The following is a 24,105-nucleotide window of genomic DNA, read 5'->3' on the forward strand; positions in this document are numbered from 1 at the left end:
AACTGCTACCCAAAAAGCCAATAAGAACGTAATTTGTCTTTTCCGTCAGCACAAATGAACGAAGGTTAAATTATTCATACGTTATTACATTACAAAATGTGGTAAAATATTCAATCCCAAGGCATGATTGTTGTCAGTTTATAAGACTTTAAAATGCAAGATTAATCTGGCAAGTTTGCGGACCTAATCCATAATAAAAAATAAGTTTAATATTTGTGGATTTTGGATTTGGTTATTTCTTTCTAAAATCAGGAATCTCCCATAGGCTTCTGCCCTACATCTGAAATTATGAAATACCACACTAGAATGTCGCAAACACAACCTATTAACATATTTTAAAGCGGCTGAAGTGACTTTAACCAATCTTTCCTCTCTTAGTACAAGTACCATGAGGGGTACCGTAAGCAGGTTGGCCATCATATTGGAGCCAGATGTGTTGAGGAGGATCCACTGATCATGTTGGCAATGCACTCTGTCAAAATCGCCAGTGACAACATCTACAAGAAGGACTTCAACAAATCCAAGACCAAGTTCCACCTCCCCGTCGACATGTTGAGTCTGGAGCTGGCAAAGAAATGCCAAGTCCAAGTGAATGATTTCAACTACAGGACCAAGCTGCACCAGTGGACCTGCCTCCCCGACTCCAATGATGTGGTCCAGGCCAGAAAGGCTTATGACCTCCAGAGTGACGTAAGTAGTCAATTAAAACTGATCAATAAATAACACTTATTTAATTGAGGTCTCTTTAAAGTTGTTGCTATTACCAAGTCATAGTCTATGAACAATTAGGCCAGGGAACACAATTTGGTCAGATATGCAGAACATGATATTTCCACCAATATATTCAGTTAGTAATATTGTAAGAATAAAAATATTTAACACAATAACACATAACAGATTTTTAAACAGTGTTAATTAGTAAAAAAATATTGTCAAATCAGTGAATAAATTATTGCAAAATGGTGACAAATAATAGTATGCCAAAATTGTGAAAAATATATGTTGAACTATGTATCCAGCAATTCAACAATTTGTCACTTTCTATGTTGCACTACTTTTCTGCTTATAACTAAAACAGGAAGATGTTAATGTGTTTTTTGGGTGATATATAAATTGTGTTATTTTTAAGAAAAGAGGAACAGTGCATATCAATGATTCAGGAACACTGACTACAATTTAATGTAGACATTTAACAGAAACATGTTCAACTGGTAACAAAAGACATTTAAAATCCAATTATTCTTTATAGCACATGCCACTGTATTGCACTTATATTGCAGTGTTGTATTATATTATATTCATGTCCCTCCTGTGTAGGCTGTGTACAGATCTGATCTGGAGTGGCTCCGTGGCTGCGGCTGGATGCCCCATGAGTCTGTGGAGGTTATGAAGGTGAAACATGCTCAGAAGATCCTGGCTGATGTAAGTAAACTCTATTTACCAATTACTGAGAACCTAAATAGTACTAAGTTGCATTGTGTGTTATTTTATTTAACACTACATTTAGCCAAACACCTTTCAACTGTCCCAAAATCTTCTAAAACTTCTTAAACTAGTGTAGTAATTACTATATAATCACCATATAATTCAGTTTAGAAATAGCTTGAAAAGTTGTAACCACATTTTTAAGTTTATACATTTCATTAATATATTGTTTTATTGAGTTTTGTCATCTCTGATAAATTAACATTATTTAAATATAAATTTTGTTTATGCCTTCTTTATAAATTAATCCCTTGATAGTATATTTTTATGTAAATGTTTTGTTGATGCTAATTATTGATTTAATTGTTTTGTTTCTACAGAGAGGTTACCGTGTGAAGTTGGATGAACAGAAATACATTGTTCCCGTTGACAGAATGGACCTTGAATGTGCCAAAACTGCTGCTGCTGCGCTCAATGAGGTCAGGACTTAAACTAATGATTTCAAGATAAAAACTTGCTATAATTATAATTACTCATTTAAATTTTGAATTTTTGTTTTGTTTTTAGGCCAAATATCGTGAAGCTTGGCACAGGGATAAGATCAAGTACTCCCTGGTGGACACTCCAACCATGGCTTCAGCCAGAGAGGCAGCCAAGCACATTCACCCAGTATGGACTCTTATTTTATTTTATTTTATTTTTATACAATTTATTAATTTATCTCAATGTTATGTTTTGAATAGAACGAAAAACTACTTACAAACAAATTAATTAGCAAATGAAGTAACTTTATTTATTTTTCTCGAAAAAGCACTTGCATCTATAGTTTAAGCAAGGGTTATATTAAACCTCACTTAAACTATAGACATATTAAACCACCCATGATTCCCACTGTGTGAAATATTGACACAAATATATACTATTGAATATTTATTGAATATTTTCTGCTGTTTAGAAACTCTATACTACAGAGTGGAACAAGGTGAAGGCCACTGGATACTTCATGCCTGGAGACGCCGTGCCCATTAAACAGTGCATCAACACCTCCAAGGTCCAAAGTCAGGTGAGTGCAAATATCATGCTTTCCTTTTCACAAATGATGGGTTGTTGTATAAAGATCTGGACGACAATAGGTCAGCAATCTAATAGTAATTGGACTTAACCTTGACCCAAAGTTCACTATTAGTTTGAATCCGCATAACTTTTGGTGCAACGCAGAATATATAGATTTTCCGACAAAAAAGGAATCATTTGATGCTCTTACATATAGATAGGGTAAGAGATGGACTAAAGGAATGTGAAAAGCGGGAATTTGGCATTAAAATGTATTTATTTGGTCACAGCATGTTTTCATTCAAAGCTTTAATAAAAAAAAAGGTTTAAATGTGTGTGTAGATCTCTGCCATGTGAATTCCAATATTTTTACATAGATTTGTGATATTTAGATTTGCATAAGACAATAATGATAACTAACTAACACTGAAATGTGTCTGTATTTGCAGTACAAGTATCTGGAGAGCTACCGTAAGCAGGTTGGACATCACATTGGTGCCAGATGTGTTCAGGACGATCCTCTGATAATGCTGGCCATAAACTCCGCCAAAATCGCCAGTGACGCTCTGTACAAGAAGGACTTCAACAAATCCAAGACCAAGTTCCACCTCCCTGTGGACATGTTGAATCTTGAGTTGGCAAAGAAATGTCAGATCCAAGTGAATGATTTCAACTACAGGACCAGACTGCACCAGTGGACCTGCCTCCCCGACTCCAATGATGTGGTCCAGGCCAGGAAAGTCTACGACATCCAGAGTGATGTAAGTGGAGATAGACCAATATATTGTGTTTCATAAATTCTGCATATTTTTGTAGAATCCAGAGCAGGTGTTGACTGATAAAACTGTTGAGACAATTTGTATAATTTCATCCAAATTATATGATATTAAACTACTATTCACTCTCTATACATTTGAAAAGTATAACGATAAATACAATATGTACTAAGGATTTGTATGCTGGACTTTTAAAGGACACATATTTGTTATATTTATTTTAAGTTCTAAAACTTGAGATACCAAAGCAGAGGTAAACAAGAGCATGTCTAAAGATCCTATATTATGTAAAACTGACTATGAGCTTCATGCCATGTTTAAGCCATGGAGTTGTGTTTTGTTTTATTCAAAAATATTTGAGTAACCCTTTATTATTAGTCAGTCTACATCTCAAAAGCTGAAATTATTTGTCAAAGCATCGCTGTTATGCTGTACTTTTCCTCTCATTTGCAGAACGTGTACAAAGCAGATCTTGAATGGATCCGTGGATGTGGCTGGGTGCCTGCGGAGGGAGTGGATCACGTCAAAGTCAAGAAGGCCCAAGAAATCCTCAATGACGTATGTACAAAATGTTTATTTATTAATTGCAGTAAATTGATAGAAAATTCTTCTAATTAATAATCAATAATTATAAGCAGGAGTATAAATTCTTATCAGAGCCATGTATTAGATCTTTTGTGATCTTTTAAATCCTAAACCTATTTTAGCAAGTTTGACCATAATGTACCAAAAGTAGAACTAGTTGGTCATTAATAGTGTCAATAGTGTCAAGATCCTTCAGTTAAATGTTTGTTCAAGTATTAATCTATTTTATTTTATTTCTATCCACAGAGACTCTACAAGAAGAATGCCAAGGAGTGTTTTGGAAAGTTCACCCTGATCGTGGACCGCCCTGAGCTTATTTTGGCCAGAGTCAACGCTGCCAACCTCAGTGACGTTAGTAGAATAATTTAAATATAATAATTCAAACTACAATCTGCAAAACTATAACAATTAGCTCTAGCCACTTGCTAACAGAACCTTTTTTTTTGCAATTGGATTTTTTTTTCTCAAGTCAATTGTGAAAAATACAAGTGAAAAAGTGAAAAACTACTGAAAAATTACTTATTTCTTACATAATTTGATTTAATTACTTAATTCTTATTTTATTTGAATATTCCATTGGTAAATCTCTTTTGTAGTTGACTACTCAAAGCATACTAGTTAACTGAAAAATGTAATAGTGAAATAAACTGTATATGCTGTGTACTGTATAAATTACTTATATAATACCTTTAATTTTCACTTTCTGTACAGTTGAAATACAAAGAAACCTTTAATGCTGAGAAGGGACAGTACATTGGAGCTGAAGACACTCCCCAGCTCGCCCATAGCAGAGAGGTGGCCAAGATCATCAGTGAGGTGCGTAATTGTCTACATAGTTAAACATAAATTACCTTTTTAAAATATGCACTAATGCACAATATGCAATTATTTAAATGTTTTCCTTTTTTTTATATTTACAGAAAGGATACAAGCAACAATGGGATGACACTAAGGCTACAAGCTACCAGCTCAACCACGAATACATTCCTCTGCTGAGTGGAAAGAAGGGCAGAGAGATTGCCTCTGATGTAAGGATTTTATATAGAATAAAATTACTAACTGAGCTAGTCTCAGCTTAGTACAACCATGCTAAATAGTAAGTTGTTGCTATCTAAATATATTTTTATTTTAGGTTAAGTACAAGGATGCTCATGAGAAGACAAAGGGACACTACATGGCTGGAACTCTGATCGACTTCCCTGACGTGATCAGGTGTGGGGAGCAGGAGAAGAACAAGGGACTGGTAAGACTTTATCGATATTACTATGTTTAGAAGATTTTTAGATTTAGATGATTCTTTATTGTCAGGTCGTAGATCCATTTCAATGTGTAGTTTTCGCAATTAAACAGCATCTCATTCACATATACACAATATTAGGACATTACACACAGACATAAACATACTGGACAATTTAACACATGCCATCTTCTGACATCTTCCCATTATGACATCATCGGATTAAGTTCCTCATTTAGCTTTTTCTAAAATTTAGAAATATAGACTTGATTAAATAATTGTAATTTTAATAACACATCTTGACATCTGTTGAAAAGACAAAAGTTAATTTTCCCTTGTACATTGTCCATTTTAAAATTGTTACAATGGTTATACAAGTATTTACAAGACATTCTCTAGAGAACTGCTCTTACATAATGGATGTTCTGCACCTCGCCTATTTTATAATTAGCAATTTCAACATTTTTTTTCTTTTTTCTCTTTTTTGTTTTAAACATTTAATTTACAATGTCAAGTATATACATAATACGTATATGTATTAATGTATGTAACTTTTTAATGGAAGTACTTGTCATAAAATATGTGGGTTTTCATTGACACCATAACTACAAAACAAAACTTGAAGCCAACATACAATTGTGTCCAATTTAACAACTGCACAACAGCAATTTACCTGACAGTATACCTGCACATAAAGAAGAAAAATGTTAATAATTTAAAATTACATACAAATTGATAATTCACTTGTTTTGTATTTCCTTTTCCTCAGAGGTTGTACCAGAAGGACTACCACACGACCAAGACCAAGACCCACCTGCCTCCGGACATTATCGCCAACAAAGTGGCCAAGCGCTGCCAGGACATGCTCAGTGATGTCATCTACCGCACATACCTGCACCAATGGACCTGCCACCCCGAGCAGGAGGACGCCATCCGGGCACGCAAGACCAACGAGATCCTCAGCGACGTACGGGGCTTCTTATTCTGTGTTGATTTTAGGCTCTTAGGGGCTTTTTGCTGGCATATGTTAGCATCATGTTGCTAATACCCCTAATAGTGCCCTATGTGCAGTTTAAATTTTAATATTACCCGCCAATGAACCAGCTACTGAAATAAGATAATTTGTTTTAAACCATTAATTTGCAGTACTTAACTATATTTATCAGAAAATATTTTTAACACTTTTAAATCATTACACCTTAATTAGCTATGATAAAGCATTAACAAAGACTTAAATCATAATGAACAAATAGTTTATCAAGAACAATTCAGGCTGTATAAATATAACTGTATAATTAATAATAAGTTCCTATCACAAACCTCTGTAAATGAGCCTGAATCATTCCTAAAAGTGCACTATGTTACTTTTCTAGTGGAGGGTCTGGCATTGACTCATCTCCATAGAATTGTTATTTCTTTATGTGTTACTGTGAAACATTCCATGCAAGAATATCTCCATGGAGTCTAGCAGGTGGCATCCTCCATCAGAAATATTACATAGTGCACCTTTAATAAACTATTTGTTCATTAGGACAAAGTTTTTGTTCATGCTAATTAAGATGGAGTTAAGTGTTTCCATATTATTTGAATATTAGTTACTGTTTGTTGTTGGGGATATGCACAAAATATGGAATTGCATTGGAATGACTATAATGAAACTGTAAAAAGGGAGAAAAAATAATCAAATAAAATTACTGTATTACTTTAGTCAACTTTGTTATTTAGGTAATAATTAACCCAGGTCATTTCTTAATATCTCTTGCTGTTTTGTAGGTCTATTACAAGGACGACCTGAACTGGATGAAGGGCATCGGCTGCTATGTCTGGGACACTCCTGAGATCGTCCGCGCCAAGAAAGCCTACGAACTGCAGAGCGATGTAAGTTTAAAATCACTTAAAAATTGTATCAAAAACTGTTAAAATTTGTATCTAAAATGGTGTATTGTTTTGTTGTTTTAGCTGAAATACAGAGATGAAGCCAAGAAGGAGTTCAACAACTACTCTATTGTGACAGACACTCCTGTTTATGTGACAGCTGTACTGGGAACCACCTGGGCCAGTGACGTGAGTAAAAGCATAGAGAAAAATGTATATGTACAATTTTGAATATACATAATTTAAGCTGCACAATATATGACAAATCTAATCTTTACTTAAAAAAATTCAGTTAGATTTTTTTTCTAAAATGGTGCAGCCCTATACAAAATCTGTATTCAGATCTTTCTTGTATCACTTCATATTATACTGTGGCATATAATTTTGCTACTACTGCTTAAAAATCCAATAATCTTAGTAAAAATCATCATCATTATCATCATTTTGAGTCATATTAAATCAATTATATTTTCTTTCTTTTTATTCACAGCTCTCCTACAGAGAGGCCTACCACAAGGAGAAGCACATGTACACCACTGTTCTTGATACCTACGACTACGCAAGATGCCACAACTTCAAGTACTTCTTCAGCCAGGTACATGTCAAAATATTTCTTAAAGGAGACATGCTTATTTTCTAGTACTTAGTAATAAAATATAACATGCATAAAACATTATTTTATTATGTGTTTATTGTAAAACTACTTAATATGGGACTATTATCTAACCTAGAATAAAAATGCAGAATTAATAAGCCTTACCTGTAAATTTTTACATTTCTCTCTAGTTCAGTTGCATGTTGTTCTAAATAAATCCAAGTTAAGAAAGTGGGTCAGTGTAGGGGGTAGGCAAGCTCCAAATGCAGGACGACACAGGATTACTGTAACAGATCAATGGAAATACAACTTTTAGCTAGGAAGCTCATAAACATTGATTTTGCATAATATGTCCCCTTTAACAAATATATAATGCTACACTATTTAAATTAATGTATCTTGTGTACTTATTTGTATTCTCTCTTAAAACAGAAAAATTACACTTCTGCTTGGGACAAAATCAAAGCCAAGAGCTACCAGATTCCCAAAGACTCCCACGCCTTGCAACACGCCAAAAATCAGAAAGTCATCCTCAGCCACGTAAGTACAATTTTGTAATTTACATTGCAATATGAGAAAAAATTTGAAGTAAAAGTATATCTTTATATATATATTTTCTCTTTAGGTCAAGTACAAGGAGGACTATGAGAAGTATAAGTCCCTGTACAGTTTGCCCAAGTGCCTGGAGGATGATCCCAACACGGCTCGCTGCGTCAAGACCGGAAAACTCGTCCTGGATGTAAGTGGATAGTATAATCTGTATTTACATATAGGACTATGGTAATAATCAATAGATTGTAGGGTTGGGGTGAGACGCAGTTTCCACACGCGAACAAGACCAGTCGAGATTTTGACAATATTTATAATACACTGAGCGGTGGTACGGTTCAGTTCACAATATTGTCCATCCATCCATCCATCCATTTTCTTCCGCTTATCCGGGGCCGGGTCGCGGGGGCAGCAGTCTAAGCAGGGACTCCCAGACTTCCCTCACCCCGGACACGTCCTCCAGCTCCTCCGGTGGGACCCCAAGGCGTTCCCAGGCCAGCCGAGAGACATAGTCCCTCCAGCGTGTCCTGGGTCTTCCCCGGGGCCTCCTCCCGGTGGGACATGCCCAGAACACCTCCCTAGGGAGGCGTCCAGGAGGCATCCTGAGCAGATGCCCGAGCCACCTCAGCTGGTTCCTCTCAACGTGTAGGAGCAGCGGCTCTACTCCGAGCTCCTCCCGTGTGACCGAGCTCCTCACCCTATCCCTAAGGGTGCGCCCGGCCACTCTGCGGAGGAAGCCCATTTCAGCCGCTTGTATCCGCGATCTTGTCCTTTCGGTCATTACCCAAAGCTCATGACCATAGGTGAGGGTAGGAACGTAGATTGACCGGTAAATCGAGAGCTTCGCCTTCCGGCTCAGCTCCTTCTTTACCACAACGGACCGATACAGCGACCGCATCACTGCAGACGCTGCACCGATCCGCCTGTCAATCTCACGCTCCATCCTTCCCTCACTCGTGAACAAGACCCCGAGATACTTGAACTCCTCCACTTGGGGCAGAGACTCACCACCCACCCGGAGGGAGCAAACCACCTTTTTCCGGTCGAGAACCATGGCCTCGGATTTGGAGGAGCTGATTCTCATCCCAGCCGCTTCACACTCGGCTGCAAACCGCCCCAGTGCCTGCTGCAGGTCCTGGCTCGAAGAAGCCATCAGGACAACATCATCTGCAAACAGCAGAGATGAAATCCTGTGGTTCCCAAACCAGGCCCCCTCCGGCCCCTGACTGCGCCTAGAAATTCTGTCCATAAATATAATGAACAGAACCGGTGACAAAGGGCAGCCCTGGCGGAGTCCAACATGCACTGGGAACAGGTCTGACTTACTGCCGGCAATGCGAACACAGCTCCTGCTCCGGTCATACAGGGACCGGACAGCCCTTAGCAAAGAGCCCCGGACCCCATACTCCCAGAGCACCCCCCAAAGGACACCACGAGGGACACGGTCGAATGCCTTCTCCAGATCCACAAAACACATGTGGACTGGTTGGGCATACTCCCATGAGCCCTCGAGGACCCGATGGAGAGTATAGAGCTGGTCCAGTGTTCCACGACCAGGACGAAAACCACACTGCTCTTCCTGAATCCGAGGTTCGACTATCGGTCGGATTCTCCTCTCCAGCACCCTGGAATAGACCTTACCGGGAAGGCTGAGGAGTGTGATTCCCCTGTAATTGGAACACACCCTCCGGTCCCCCTTTTTATACAGAGGGACCACCACCCCGGTCTGCCATTCCACAGGTACTGTCCCCGACCGCCACGCGATGTTGCAGAGACGTGTCAGCCAAGACAGTCCCACAACATCCAGAGACTTGAGGTACTCAGGACGGATCTCATCCACCCCCGGAGCCTTGCCACCGAGGAGCTTGCCAACCACCTCAGTGACTTCAGCCAGGGTGATGGACGAGTCCGCCTCTGGGTCCCCAGTTTCTGCTTCCTCCTCGGAAGACGTGACAGTGGGATTGAGGAGATCCTCAAAGTATTCCTTCCACCGCCCGACAACATCCCCAGTCGAGGTCAGCAGCTCTCCACCCGCACTGTAAACAGTGTTGGTGAAGCACTGCTTTCCCCTCCTGAGGCGTCGGACGGTTTGCCAGAATCTCTTTGAGGCCGTCCGATAGTCCTCCTCCATGGCCTCCCCGAACTCCTCCCAACCCCGAGTTTTTGCCTCTGTGACTGCCCGAGCCGCGGCACGCTTGGCCTGCCGGTACTCATCAGCTGCCTCAGGAGTCCCACGAGCCAACAAGGCTCGATAGGACTCCTTCTTCAGCTTGACGGCATCCCTTACTTCCGGTGTCCACCACCGGGTTCGGGGATTGCCGCCGCGACAAGCACCACAGACCTTACGACCACAGCTACGAGCAGCCGCATCAACAATAGAGGTGGAGAACATGGCCCACTCGGAGTCCATGTCTCCAACCTCCCCCGGGATCAGGGAGAAGCTCTCCCGGAGGCGGGAGTTGAAGACCCCCCTGACAGAGGGCTCCGCCAGACGTTCCCAGCAGACCCTCACAATACGCTTGGGTCTGCCAGGTCTGTCCGGCTTCCTCCTCCGCCAGCGGATCCAACTCACCACCAGGTGGTGATCAGTTGACAGCTCAGCCCCTCTCTTCACCCGAGTGTCCAAGACACGCGGTCGGAGGTCAGATGACACGACAACAAAGTCGATCATCGACCTCCGACCTAGAGTGTCCTGGTGCCATGTGCACCGATGGACACCCTTGTGCTCGAACATGGTGTTTGTTATGGACAAGCTGTGACTAGCACAGAAGTCCAATAACAAAACACCGCTCGGGTTCAGATCGGGGAGGCCGTTCCTCCCAATCACGCCCCTCCAAGTGTCACTGTCGTTACCCACATGGGCGTTGAAGTCCCCCAGGAGAACAACGGAGTCCCCGGTTGGTGCACTGTCTAGTACCCCTCCCAGGGACTCCAAGAAGGCCGGGTACTCTGCACTGCTGTTTGGCCCGTAGGCCGACACAACAGTGAGAGACCTGTCCCCGACCCGAAGGCGCAGGGACGCGACCCTCTCGTTCACCGGAGTGAACCCCAACACGCAGTGGCTGAGCTGTGGGGCAATGAGCAAGCCCACACCAGCTCGCCGCCGCTCCCCGCGGGCAACGCCAGAGAAATGGAGAGTCCAACCCCTCTCAAGAAGATGGGTTCCAGAGCCCAAGCTCTGGAACCCATCTTTATATTTATGCTATTTTCAATGTTATATCACACAATATTGTCCTTATTGTTTTTATTTATTTCATTTTATATTTTCACTGTCATTTTAGTAGCACTTCTTTTTAATCCCATGACTTTTCAAAATGCGTAACTCACCAGCACTTAAACCTAATCTAAATGTAAACATCCTTTAACAGGAATGGGGGACTGAGACATAATCTCTCACAGATCTTTGATTCCATCCTCAGATCTAAAAAAAAAAACCAAAGAGAACAATAGAATTAAGAACAACAAGAGAACAACAAGAGAACAATAGAATTAAAGGTTGAATAGGGTCGTTATGGCTGAAACGGGAGACAATAGCTGTTTACAGTTGCAGTGTTGTTAGCTCCTCCCTTCAGATAGATATAAGGCAGTGTCCACCAGTAATCTGACCAGAACTGAAGAAGCGGCTTGGATGAGCAGGGAAATGTCTTCACTCCAAGGATTTGTCCAGTTGACACATTTAAATTTCATCTTTTGCTAAATGTAAACACTTTATTTTTCCTGTGTCTGCAATCTGGTGGCAATTTTGTCTCACAAGATCTTGTGGGATGAGATCTTGTCCCATCCCTTATAGATTGTGATCAAAACATTGCTTGATCTTGTTAAGCTAAGGGCATTTTTATCGACCGGTGTACTAGCCAGTTTTTTGGCAATATTGTCGCATGAAGACGATACTTACTTTATCCCTCCCAAAATCTCATAATAATTAGATGTAGAGTGTGCGTGTAACCACAGTCACTAAGAGAGGGTGACAGCTTGTCTCTGTTTAGTAAAATTTTATGATATATAATGATGTTATCTATTTTTAGTGAAATGAGAAGTCTATCCATCATATGCACTTTACATACACAAGAAAGTTCCACAGTGTAGGACCAGCTGAAGATAAAACCTTTGTCTCTGGTTTTCAGTAGACTTCAATGTTATTGTGAATTTTAGCTCTTCTGATTCTCTAATCTTGTGTTGCCTTGTCCCTACAGCGTCTGTACAAACAGGACTATGAAAAGACCAAAGCCAAGAACCACATCCCCCCCGACATGTTGGAGATCCTGTCAGCCCGAAACACTCAGTCCACAGTCAGCGGGATCCACTACAGGAAGTACCTGCACCAGTGGATGTGTCTGCCCGATATGCAAGTGTTTGGACAGGCTCGCAAGGTCAATGAGCAGCTCAGCGATGTGAGTAACTGTGTTTAAAATGTATCTCTTTGGGCTGGCAGTTTATTAGATATTTTGTCTCTTTTATATACAATTTGAATCAAGATCGAGATCAATTCATTTGTAATCTGTCTTTGTAATCAGTCTACAGCCAAATCGTCTGTCTGTCAAAAACATGTGGCTTCAAGCAGAGTTTAAGACTTAAGAGGAAGAAATTGTTCTATTTTTGTGTTAAATGGCACTACTTAAAAATATGAATTGTTTATATTCAAGAAATGAATAATGCTATATATAAAGATATTTTATTTGACAAGAGAATATTGCCTCAAATTGTGATTGATCAATCAGGGGGGAAAAAAATCTGTTATATTACTCAGCCTTATGCCTAATATTTTTCCATCTTAAGACCAACTTCCAAAGTCTTTATTAGACTGGACAGTAGGGAAGTACGAAAGATTGTGGAGAGACTAAATACAATAAATAAATATTCATATTTAGTTAATATCTTATATATATATATATATATATATATATATATATATATATATATATATATATATATATATATATATATATATTTATATTTATATTTATATTTATATTTATATTTATATTTATATTTATGCTATTTTCAATGTTATATCACTTAACTTGTTGAGCATAGGAGACATTTATTTGCTTATTTGCATCTGAAACAGACAAATGGAGCATTTGAACTACTTTTAAACATTAGCAATGTTATCCTTGTCCCATCTTATTATGTGTAGTTATTAAAAATGCTATCCCATACATTGATATAAATCTTTTGCATTCTCTCCATAGATCTTCTACAAGGATGACCTGAACTGGCTAAAGGGCATTGGCTGCTACGCCTGGGACACTCCTGAGATCCTGAGAGTCAAACACGCCGGTAACCTGCAGAGCGAAGTAAGTCACTATTTACAACTGAATATTTAACATTTTTACACAATATTTCTCTGTAATTTAAATTTAAAAAAAAAACATTTTTCTCTTTCTTTATCCAGGCCAAGTACAGAGCTAAGGGTATTGAGTCATTCAAGGAGTACACTGTGGTAACTGACACTCCAACTTATGAAGTGGCCAAGCAAAACGCTGTCAACCTGAGTGATGTAAGTAACTAGTTTTAATTAAATTAGAATTTTATTTATATCGTACTATATATAACACAATACATAGAAAGAGTATATAAAATAAAATACCAAGATATCCTTTCGTAGCTTTCAATTTATTTTTTTTAGTTGCTCAATATGATAGCAAAAGCAAACAGTGAATTTTCAACTTTTCTTATTGATATTTGCTAGTAGTAACCATAACTGTACTTGTCTTTATTTCAGCTGCATTATCGCTATGACTACAACACCAACGTGAAGGGAACCAACACTGCCCCCGCTGTGACCATCGAGTCAGAGAGAGCTCGCCTGGCCAACTACATCCAGAGTGACGTAAGGAAACAACTCAGAACTTTAAATTAACTCTAATGCTGTAAAAACTGTGCTGAATGTGTAGTAATACTATATAGGATTTTTTTTTATGTATTAATATGTAATAAAATGTAATACGATATTTAACATGCCGGTAGAACTAACTTAACTGACTGAAAGTATATTTATACATGCATGTCATTTACAAATAGACTGTTAAATTGACAGATTTTTTCTTAATACCAATTTATACCAAAATATTTTTCCAAAAAGGAGAAATTAATCAAGTAATCAGACTTTTTATGCATGTATATGAAAGGCAGCTAACCCCCTAAACTAACACAAATAGAAAATATTCGCATTTATAACATTTATAAGTAGTAGTTTAACTTATTCAAACTTTATAAGGTTTAAGTTGACTCTATAATGAAAATAAACATATGTCTTTACAACCATTAGATGTCATTATTCTTTGTCTTTTCCATCTAATGCATGATTTTCTTGCCTTTTTCAGAAACATTACAAAGAGGCCAACAAGAAGTTCATGCCGACTGGGTACTCCCTCCCCTATGACACCCCCATCCACAAGCAGGTCAAACACAACACCATCGTCACCAGCAACGTAAGTATTCAAACTATTTTTTTTACATTTTTTTTTTTTTTTTTTTTTACAATTTAGTACAATAAGATAATTGAGTTTTGTGTATTTGTCTGTAGTACAAGTACAAGGAGGCGTATGAGATGATGAAGGCCAAAGCTTACACTCTTCATCCCGAGGGAGTCAACTTTGTGACTTCCAGAAAGGCCCACAAGGTCATCAACGAGGTGAGAAAAAAATTTACATACAAAAATATATATTATTTTCATAAGATCAGTCTTACATTGTGACACAGTTGTTGATTTTTTTGTTTCAGTTTTTAGCTTTTCGATGCCTGAATATTACTCTAAATGTAGAAATAGGATTGATAATTTGATTGAAATAAGATTAACCATTTAACATCCACTTATTGTGACAGCTCTCATAGAATAAAGTGCAAATTGCAGGAAAAAAAAACCCTACAATCCCAGCTGAACCTGTACCAGTGCCTTAACTTGCATATAGGACACATACAAGTTGAAAAGATGGTTTCAAATGTACTTGTAACCTGATTATAACGGTATTTGATTGATAATTAATCCACATATTTGTTTGTTTTTTTCTTTAGCGTCTGTACAGGGAGCAGTGGCACAAGACCAAGGACAAGATCCACACAACCTACGACACTCCAGAGATCAAGCAAGTCAAGATGAACCAGGATCACATTAGCGACGTGAGAAAAATAAAATAAAACATTATGCTTTTTTCGTATGTATTTTTTTCTGTATTTTAATATATTTTTCACTTTTTATTTATAGTTGTGGTACCATGAGAAGCACAATGCTGCTAAGGGCCAGCTGATCTCTCTGCCTATCACTCCTCAACTTATGCACTGTTACCACGTCAATGACATCACCAGCGATGTAAGACCAACATGAGTTTTTTTCCTGTAATCTTTATTTATATTTTTAAATGAGCCTTTATATTGATGTTTTTTTGGCATGCTTTTATTACATTATGAACTATATATTTCCGTATATATTCAAATTTATAACAAATCATTTTTAGTATCAGTTGGTGTTGCAAATGTGATTAGATTTATTTAGCAATTTTACACACTTTTGCTTATTTGTCTATTTATCAAAATTTGATAAATTACTTACCGGTATGTTATTTCTTTTTTTTAGATTTTCACATCCTTCACCCCCCAATTTAAGTTAGTCTAATGTAAAAATAAGGATTATGATGACCAATATAATCAATATAACCCTTAAAGTATACAATGATATTTGATTTATTTTAGAAAATTCCTTCCTCATCACATTAATTAAATAATTAATAAATATATAGTAATTGCCTTTTTTGAAATTGTATATTGAAATTGAAATTTCCAACTGTGTTTGTAGCTGAAATACAAAGAGGACCTGTCTTGGCTGAGGGGCTTGGGCTGCTTCCTGTACGACACTCCTGAGATGGTTAATTTACGCAACATCAACAAATTCAGGGTATGTGGTTTTAATTATATATCTAACCTAATAAATACTTTAATATCTAAATTGCACTATTTTAAAATTATCTCATTTGAATGTATTTCATGTCTAGGTGAATTACCCAGTGGAGGCCAAGAAGAACCTGCATAACTTCAGTGTTGTCCTGGATACGCCTGAATACAAGCGCGTCACAGAGCTCAAGACGCACATGAGCAACGTAAGGCACTGTCAAAATTACATTTAAAATAGAAATTCATCTTTTATTTGTCATTTGTTTAATCGCTAGAACACTAATGATTAACAATTGATCAAGTAGACTAAGTTAACAAAAAGTAAGCAGGTATGATTACAGTAACCAAGATCAAGCTTTACCCCTGCAATAACATATTTTATTAATTAAAAAAAACTGCCATGGGTGCAAAAAATGTGCTATGTGATATCTATAATACAGTAATACAGTTGTGACGTATGTCCGTCTTTTCTTGTTCATATTTTAGTGGATCTACAAATCCCAGAGCAAAGAGGAAATGTCAAAAGTCAGCACTACTCTGGACTCCATCGACATCAAGAGAGCCAAGTGGGCCCAGCAGCTCACCAACAAGGCAAGTCTACCATACGGCAACACATTATTATTATTTGTGATTATTATTTGTAATTTTGACATGATCTTGTTTTGTTTTTAGTGGCAGTACGTTGATCTGGCCAGCAAGGAGAGGGCCTTCTTCACTCCTGAGATGGAAACTCCAACCATGGGCCACTGCAGAAAGATGAAAGTGGTCTATAGCGATGTAAGTATTTGTCTTCCCTCCTTTAATAATATAGTAATAATGATAATACTACATAATAATACATAATTCCCTGTATAAACCCAACAATAATATTAACTACATTTTTTCCTGTTATAAAATTTGTAGGTGATCGAAATGCATTTACATTGTTTGATTTGGGGTCACTTTAAGTCTAAGTGGAGACTTTTTTAATTTAATCTATAATTATTTGATCATCTTATGGACCACAGCAAAAAAGAACCATGAAGTGAGTTAGCTGAAGTTTTAGGAGTGACTGAACAGTTTAATCTGACTTCACTTATGAACTACAGCCCTAGAGATTTATAGTTTTTGTCCAAAAGAAGCCTGAAAATGCATACCAAACACTACATTTGTGATAGATATCCCACAATATTGTTCCTGTGCATTTCTCCTACAATTTCACCTTGATTTTAGTGTAAAATCTATACTTTACTTGCATAATAGTTATCCTCATGTTTTCCAAATGCCATATTGTTTTGTGTGTCTATTACAGAACAAGTACAAGGACCAGTATGAGAAGATGAAGCACAGATACACTGCTATTGCCGATACTCCCATCCTGATCCGTGCTAAGAAAGCATACCTGCAGTCCAGTGATGTAAGCTAACATTTAAAAAAACTTTTACACGTAGCTAAATCATGCTAACTATTTACAAATGCATAAAGTATATCTAACTCATTTTAATTGTATGTTTGTGTTTTTAGCTTCGTTACAAGGAGAGCTTTGAACTTGCTAAGGGCCACTACAGAACTGTGAAGGACGCTTTGGACATTATCATTCATCGCAGAGTCACAGATGACATCAGTGAAGTAAGTTCTACAAAATAATCTGTATTTATTAGTATTACTGTATATAACCAGTATCCAGGGCCTGACATTAACAGTAACAGTACAAATTGCTGTTAATTTCTAGCTGGCAGCTTTTTTCCCTTTAATTAACACTGATGTTTGCATTAAATCAGACTTCAGATTCAGAATTAATACCTACACTTTTACTATACCGTACATGCAAAACAGAATATTTTTTTCAATTGTGGAATTGTAAAAAACACAAATTGGCTTGGAGCAAAAAGTTTGCACACACTTTAACCATATCCTTTCTTGATTTTTTCCAGGTTAAATACAGGGAGAAATACATTAACTCTCTGGGTACCTGGAAGTCTATCCCCGATCGCCCCGAGTTCTTCTTCAGCAGAATTGTCAACGATAACGTCAGCAATGTAAGTACAAATGTTTTAATAATTTGGAAATTGAATTAGCTGCATGTTTTATGGTCACTAGTCTTCATTAGGTCTCAAGTGTCTAATTTCTTTATCGCAATCAAAAATACTTTTATTGCCAATGAAAGTGAACAAAATGCTCAAACTAGGAATTTGCTTCTATGATTTGGTGCAACATAAAATAATGAATTATAATCCTAAAATATAAACTGATACAATGAAACCATGCATCAAACAACATTTAAATTTATAACTTATGCTTTAGGTTAAGTACAAGGAGGATCTGGATTGGTTGAAGGGCATCGGCTGCTTCGTGTGGGACACTCCTGAGCTGGTACAGGCTGAGAGGAACAAGACCCTGTACAGTGAGGTAAGATTTGTCTTTATTTTACTTAAATTCCCATTTGCTATAATGGCTTACATTATGTTTTTTCTAATACTAAACATATTTTGTTCTGACAGAGATTGTACAGAGCATCCTTTGAGAAGAACAGAGGAAACTTCAAATACACTTGTGACTCGCCCTTCTTCGTGGCCGCCAGGAACGCCTCTATCCTCATCAATGATGTGAGTGCTATTTTCTCATTATAATATCACAATTGTATCAACAACACAAGTATTTGTGTTGTTTTTTCAGTTGATATTGTCATTTTATTTATCTAATCATTGTTTTTTTTTTTTTTTTTTTTAAACTATTTATTTACATGATATTTCACAATAACAAACTGAATACATATCTACTGATAACACAAATATAAAAAAAACACACAAAAAAAAAAACAAAAACAAAAAAAAAACCAACAACACACCAACACCAATCATTGTTTTTATAATGAAATATTTTCAATTTTTTTCAGCCCAGAGGTTTAAAAGCTTCCAGTTATATATATATATATATATATATATATATATATATATATATATATATATATATATATATATATATATATATATATCATTGATTTTACTGTATTATTGCAGATTTTAGATTGGACTAAAACAATTTTTTTTTTTTACATTTGCATTCCATGGTAAAAGAAAGTTATGTAATATTGCTTTAAATGGTCTTTGGTGTGAAATATTTACAGACACAAACCAGTAAACTAGACTTATTTTCTATTGTTAACTCTGCTTGAACAGCAAAAAGGTAATTCTTGATAGTCCATTTGGTTTAAATTTAAAATGTACATTTTTATTTTATTATTTTTAAGGTCTAGTACTGGCTTATGTTTTCTCTTGTCATGTTGCTATATTCTATTTCATCCATTTATTAATATATACCATTGTTTTTTTAACCTGTACCTCTCCTTAAATCCCAGTTAGGTCCCTCGTAGCAGTCTGTATTATTATTTTTGTGCATTTGTATTAAACTGTTTTTGACGTTGTGAGCAGAGACACTACAGAGCTAATTATGAGAAGACCAAGGATAAGTTCACCATTACCACTGATGACCCTAGGTACCAGCTGGCCAGAGCGAACAACAAAATGAGCCAGGTAAACCCAGGAAGACCAAGTCCAGTCTACGGTGCATGAAGGACCCCCAAAACCTGGTCCTGATCCTGGGACGGTCTACGCAGCATGGCATCTACAACTGTCTATAACTTTGTCCTTATCTTTCTATTTCACGCAGGTTGTTTTTAGCTGCTCCAGTGCCTACTCTGTACCATCAAAGTGACAGTTTATTAAAGTAAACTAAAATCACTCTGAAGGCACAGACCAGGACAACCGATCTACACTGGGTCTCCTGTCTTCTCCTTCTCCCTCTCTGTTTCTACTGTCTTCTTTCACTCACATTGTGCATGCTATGTGTTTTATTGTGTGTCAAAACAGAAATTATATCAATCCAAAGCAAAGGAACTGCACCGAAGTGGCTGCAATGAACTGTTCAGGCCTGATATCCTCACAGCCATGTACATGTCCTCTATGGGCAGTAAGGTAAACCAAATCAGTTTATCATAGTCGCTCCATCCTTCATCCAAGAAGATTTTAGCAAAAAATCTTGCTAAAATCAAACATTTTGTTATCTCTGGACGTCACCATTTCATCTCATGTCCATCATGAAATTTAAGGTTCATTATCATAATTAAATGGCCAGTACCTTCTCATTGTTCTAGTTCAGGAAAATCACTTTTACTCCATAATGTATAATTGATATTGTCTTTTAATTTTCTAAGGAAGCAGCTGCCAGGTACAGACATTTTTACCCAGTTAGAACTGTTGCTGGTTGAGAACCATGGGGAAACACTTCTTGACATTTTCCCAGACAGTTGTTTCTCTGTCATGGTTCAACATCAGAGTGAGAGAAGGGGCTAAGCGTATGAGTGTAACAGTTCATTTATAAATATATTCTTCAATTATGTTTAAAAATTGGGTATAAACTCATATTTGCAATTTTATTTTAGGATCATACAGGCTAACTAGAAATTGAAGTCATATATAGTATACAATCTCAAATCTCATAGATGTAACTTTATTGAGAAGTATTACCATAACAGTAAAACTAGTCAATGATTTATCTCCTCCTCATATATACTACTTATTTGTTAGTTTTAGAGATTCCCTTCTTTACTTTAGCCTAAGATGGACTTTTTGTGGTTGATCATCGACTCCATGGGTGCCCCAGACACTCATGAGTAACCATGGTAACAACTCTCCGTTTCATCTGTCCATTAACCCTCACTGTGTCTCCTTATGTCACTGTGCATGTGATCCATCTGTGTATGCATGGCTTTATCAATTCATTCATAAGATTACACCGTGGAAAAAGTTTTATTTAGACATGTTAAAAGGAACTGAAAAATTCTTGATCTTGATTTGAATATCTTGATTTGAGTAGCTTTTACTGACTCTAATATAAAATCTACCAGTTGTTTTTGTTGAATATTTAGAAAGCAAAAAAATAAAAATAAAAAATACATTAATAAGTGTGTTATGTTTGGGCACTTTTTTCTCCCTGTGTATATATTTTTTTATTCCTTATTTTATTATCATTAGTTGATTTGGAATTTTTTACCTATTTTTATATATATTTATCTCCTTACCAAGAAAGATCTAATTAATGACTTTTAATATTTTATAACCAGATAACAATATACATTTGTGGGACTAGCCCTAGCTTCTCAAATCAAAATTCAATGAAATTTATGTTTGTAAAGCCCAAAATCACAACAGCAGTCGCCTCTTAGGGCTGAACATGAGAATTGATTTAACCAACAGAAAGTTAGAAAATCAACAGTGATCAATGATCAGCAATGATAAAATAAAAACAAATTCAAGTCATTTTACTTTGCCTAGATATAACTTTTTACAGTGTAACCTGTCCTTCATGTCCTTCTGTCCTTCATACTGCATGTGTAGTTTTATAGGATTTTGCTTTGATGCTTTGTAGTAGATATGAGTTTATTTAGTATTTGGTACTTATCTGCTTATGTTAAAATGTTAGTCTTCAAGTAGGTCTGCGTAGTTTATGTTAAAACAGCTAGTCTTTTCAGTTCAGCTAAGTTTAATGTTAAGTATTTGTTTTCCATGATTAAAAAGTAGTAGCAGTTTTATATAGTTTAGTTTAAGATTGTAGTGTTTCCAATGCTAAATTAATATTGTGTGCTATGCTAACTGTGTATTTTTGCATGGGATTTTAGTGGAGGTACAGGGAGCAGTATGAACGTGCCAAGGACAAGTTCACTTCAGTGCTGGAGACCCCAGAGTATGAGAGCCATAAACGCAGCAAGAAGATCGGTGATGTAAGTTTGAACAATGTTAACAATTATTCTGAACTACCAAATCCCATTGTATTTTTATATATTTATGTATTTATTTTTAGTGATTTAAGTGAAGGTAAGATATTCTGTATTATTATATATATATAGTATCACAACCATTAATACATACATATAATTATAATTAATCTATCGACTATGCAAATTATACTTGTTAAGTGTAAGACTATATATTACAAAAGAACACGCATTATTTGGGCAGTGGATAGAAATAACATGCCTTAAATCTACCATTCTTAACTATCCGTTTATGTGACACTGTTACACTTTCAGACAGCAGTAAAGTAGACAGCACCTTGTGGTGATAAGTGAGAATACAACAGTGCCGGGTCGGCCAGTCTAATTACGAATGAGGTTTTAACTGACACAAAAATACTAAAATGAAAGAAGGGAAAAAACATTTGTAACTTAAAAAAAAATTCACAAACACGTTGAAATTGAGTAGTTGGTTAATTTTATGGATGGAATTGGTTTGTTTTTAATTATTATATTTTTGTTTGTTCTTCCACAGATTATTTACAAGATGGAGTATAACAGGACCAAGGCTAAGGGCTACACTCTCCCCTACGACACTCCCTACCAGAACCACATGAAGAAAGTCAAGGACATCACCAGCACTGTAAGCTATTTTATCACAATATTTAATAATATTTTTGTGACAGAAAATGTTTTTTAAAAATGTTAATTTTTTTATTTTATTTGTCTATAGCTGAAATACAAAGAGGTGTATGAAAGAAGCAAGGCCCAGATCAACATGGACCCCGAAGCGCATTCGATCCGTGCTGCCAAAGAGGCCTACAAGAACATCAGTAACGTGAGTCATGGTTTTATATTTCCACTGTATGCATTTTTAATAGTATATAAATGTACAGTATTCGCTTGAAAACACATTAGGTATGCAACTTTGATTAGTTGCAGTGGACTAGTCAGGAATGATAACTAGCCAAACAATAATTTCTTTTGTGTCTTTTGGATTTTTTATTGTTTTAAACCCCAGTTTGTAACTTTTTATCCAAAAATAGACCATAATAAAATCAAATAAAAGCATTTTTTTTCCATTTAGGCTGTTTTAATTGCACAGAAAAGCATAGAAAAACACACGTCCTACTCTCAAAACCCCTTTATAGTAGTTTATAAAGATGTGTTACTGTATAGTTCAACATAAGCCCGTTTTTCATTAAGTTCATAGCCATAATTGATCTAGTTTACTTTAGATAAAATATTTTACTCACCATTTCCAATCCCTTTTGCATCATGTGGTGATCCACTCATCAGTGCAAAACAGTTCAATATAGTTTGGATATATTTTTGTTGTTTGATCATTTGGTCAGAAATATTTGTAACGTTTAATAACTTATAATTACAGATAAAAACTTGTATGTAAATTGCATTTGCCATTAAAATAATTATATTGTGCAAATATATTACAGCTGGATTATAAGAAGAAATATGAAGCCACTAAGAACAAGTGGATCTGGACCGCAGACAGACCTGACTTTGTCAACGCTGCTAAGAACACCCTGCAACAGAGCGATGTGAGCACACAATTTATACTTAACGTGCTTTATATTGTGTAAAATTACTATCAAATGTAATATATGTTTTCTTTGTTTAACTAAAGGTGGAGTACAAATATGACAAGGAAGCCATGAAGGGCTGTGTGATCCCAGTTGTTGATGACAAGTTAACGATTTTGTGCACGAAGAATACTGAAATGGCCAGTGATGTAAGTGTGACCACAATTCATTGTTTTCATTTCATTCATTCACGGTTTTGCGATTCAGTTGAACAAGAAATGAAGATGAGTATAGCAATAGTTTACTAGGCATAGGGCAATACTGAAATTTGGTGTCACAGTTTTATCACAATAATGATATAAGTTGCTGTCAGTTTAAAAATGTTCTGGGTATGAATAATTATGATTTTAATATTAAGAATAGGTTCCATATTTAAACAATTATTATAGTATTGCACCTTGTTATAAGTGAAATCAACAGTGATCTAGAAGAGATCATCATGGAGAAGTAGTTTTTTTTCTGCACATTCTGGTGATATAATGGTGATTATTTTTGTTGTGGATTCTCATGATCATATAAAATGTCCCATGAATTGTTGACCCTTTTTATCACGATAAACGATATTATTGTTTATTGTCCCAACCCTACTTATTACAATGTTAAATATACTTTTTGAATGAATTGCACTTCTTAGAGTTATTTTATTGCAACTTACCTTTTGATAGATATAGAAAATGGTTTGTGTATAGGTAAAGGAGGTTTAGCAATTACATTTACCTATTTTGTAATAAATAAATGGATATTTACTC

At 36.4% G+C, this 24,105-nt stretch overlaps 1 protein-coding gene across 1 annotated transcript in view; it reads left to right on the plus strand.

Annotated features, from left to right (window-relative positions):
- neb (nebulin) overlaps window positions 1-24,105 on the plus strand; it is a 107,872-nt gene that overhangs the window by 51,868 nt on the left and 31,899 nt on the right. The window contains 40 exon segments of the mRNA XM_055230689.1: window positions 379-690; window positions 1,318-1,422; window positions 1,806-1,904; window positions 1,993-2,094; window positions 2,381-2,488; window positions 2,928-3,239; window positions 3,708-3,812; window positions 4,086-4,190; window positions 4,551-4,655; window positions 4,760-4,867; window positions 4,972-5,082; window positions 5,846-6,043; window positions 6,850-6,954; window positions 7,036-7,140; window positions 7,442-7,546; window positions 7,979-8,086; window positions 8,172-8,285; window positions 12,289-12,486; window positions 13,288-13,392; window positions 13,491-13,595; window positions 13,821-13,928; window positions 14,422-14,529; window positions 14,625-14,732; window positions 15,113-15,217; window positions 15,303-15,407; window positions 15,891-15,989; window positions 16,087-16,191; window positions 16,472-16,576; window positions 16,658-16,762; window positions 17,277-17,381; window positions 17,489-17,593; window positions 17,899-18,003; window positions 18,269-18,373; window positions 18,466-18,570; window positions 19,396-19,497; window positions 21,642-21,743; window positions 22,291-22,398; window positions 22,489-22,593; window positions 23,210-23,314; window positions 23,401-23,505. Of these exon segments, the coding sequence (XP_055086664.1) occupies window positions 379-690; window positions 1,318-1,422; window positions 1,806-1,904; window positions 1,993-2,094; window positions 2,381-2,488; window positions 2,928-3,239; window positions 3,708-3,812; window positions 4,086-4,190; window positions 4,551-4,655; window positions 4,760-4,867; window positions 4,972-5,082; window positions 5,846-6,043; window positions 6,850-6,954; window positions 7,036-7,140; window positions 7,442-7,546; window positions 7,979-8,086; window positions 8,172-8,285; window positions 12,289-12,486; window positions 13,288-13,392; window positions 13,491-13,595; window positions 13,821-13,928; window positions 14,422-14,529; window positions 14,625-14,732; window positions 15,113-15,217; window positions 15,303-15,407; window positions 15,891-15,989; window positions 16,087-16,191; window positions 16,472-16,576; window positions 16,658-16,762; window positions 17,277-17,381; window positions 17,489-17,593; window positions 17,899-18,003; window positions 18,269-18,373; window positions 18,466-18,570; window positions 19,396-19,497; window positions 21,642-21,743; window positions 22,291-22,398; window positions 22,489-22,593; window positions 23,210-23,314; window positions 23,401-23,505 (4,815 nt within the window).

Source organism: Periophthalmus magnuspinnatus, chromosome 21 (genome assembly GCF_009829125.3).
Source record: "Periophthalmus magnuspinnatus isolate fPerMag1 chromosome 21, fPerMag1.2.pri, whole genome shotgun sequence".
Taxonomy (NCBI): Eukaryota; Metazoa; Chordata; class Actinopteri; order Gobiiformes; family Gobiidae; genus Periophthalmus; species Periophthalmus magnuspinnatus.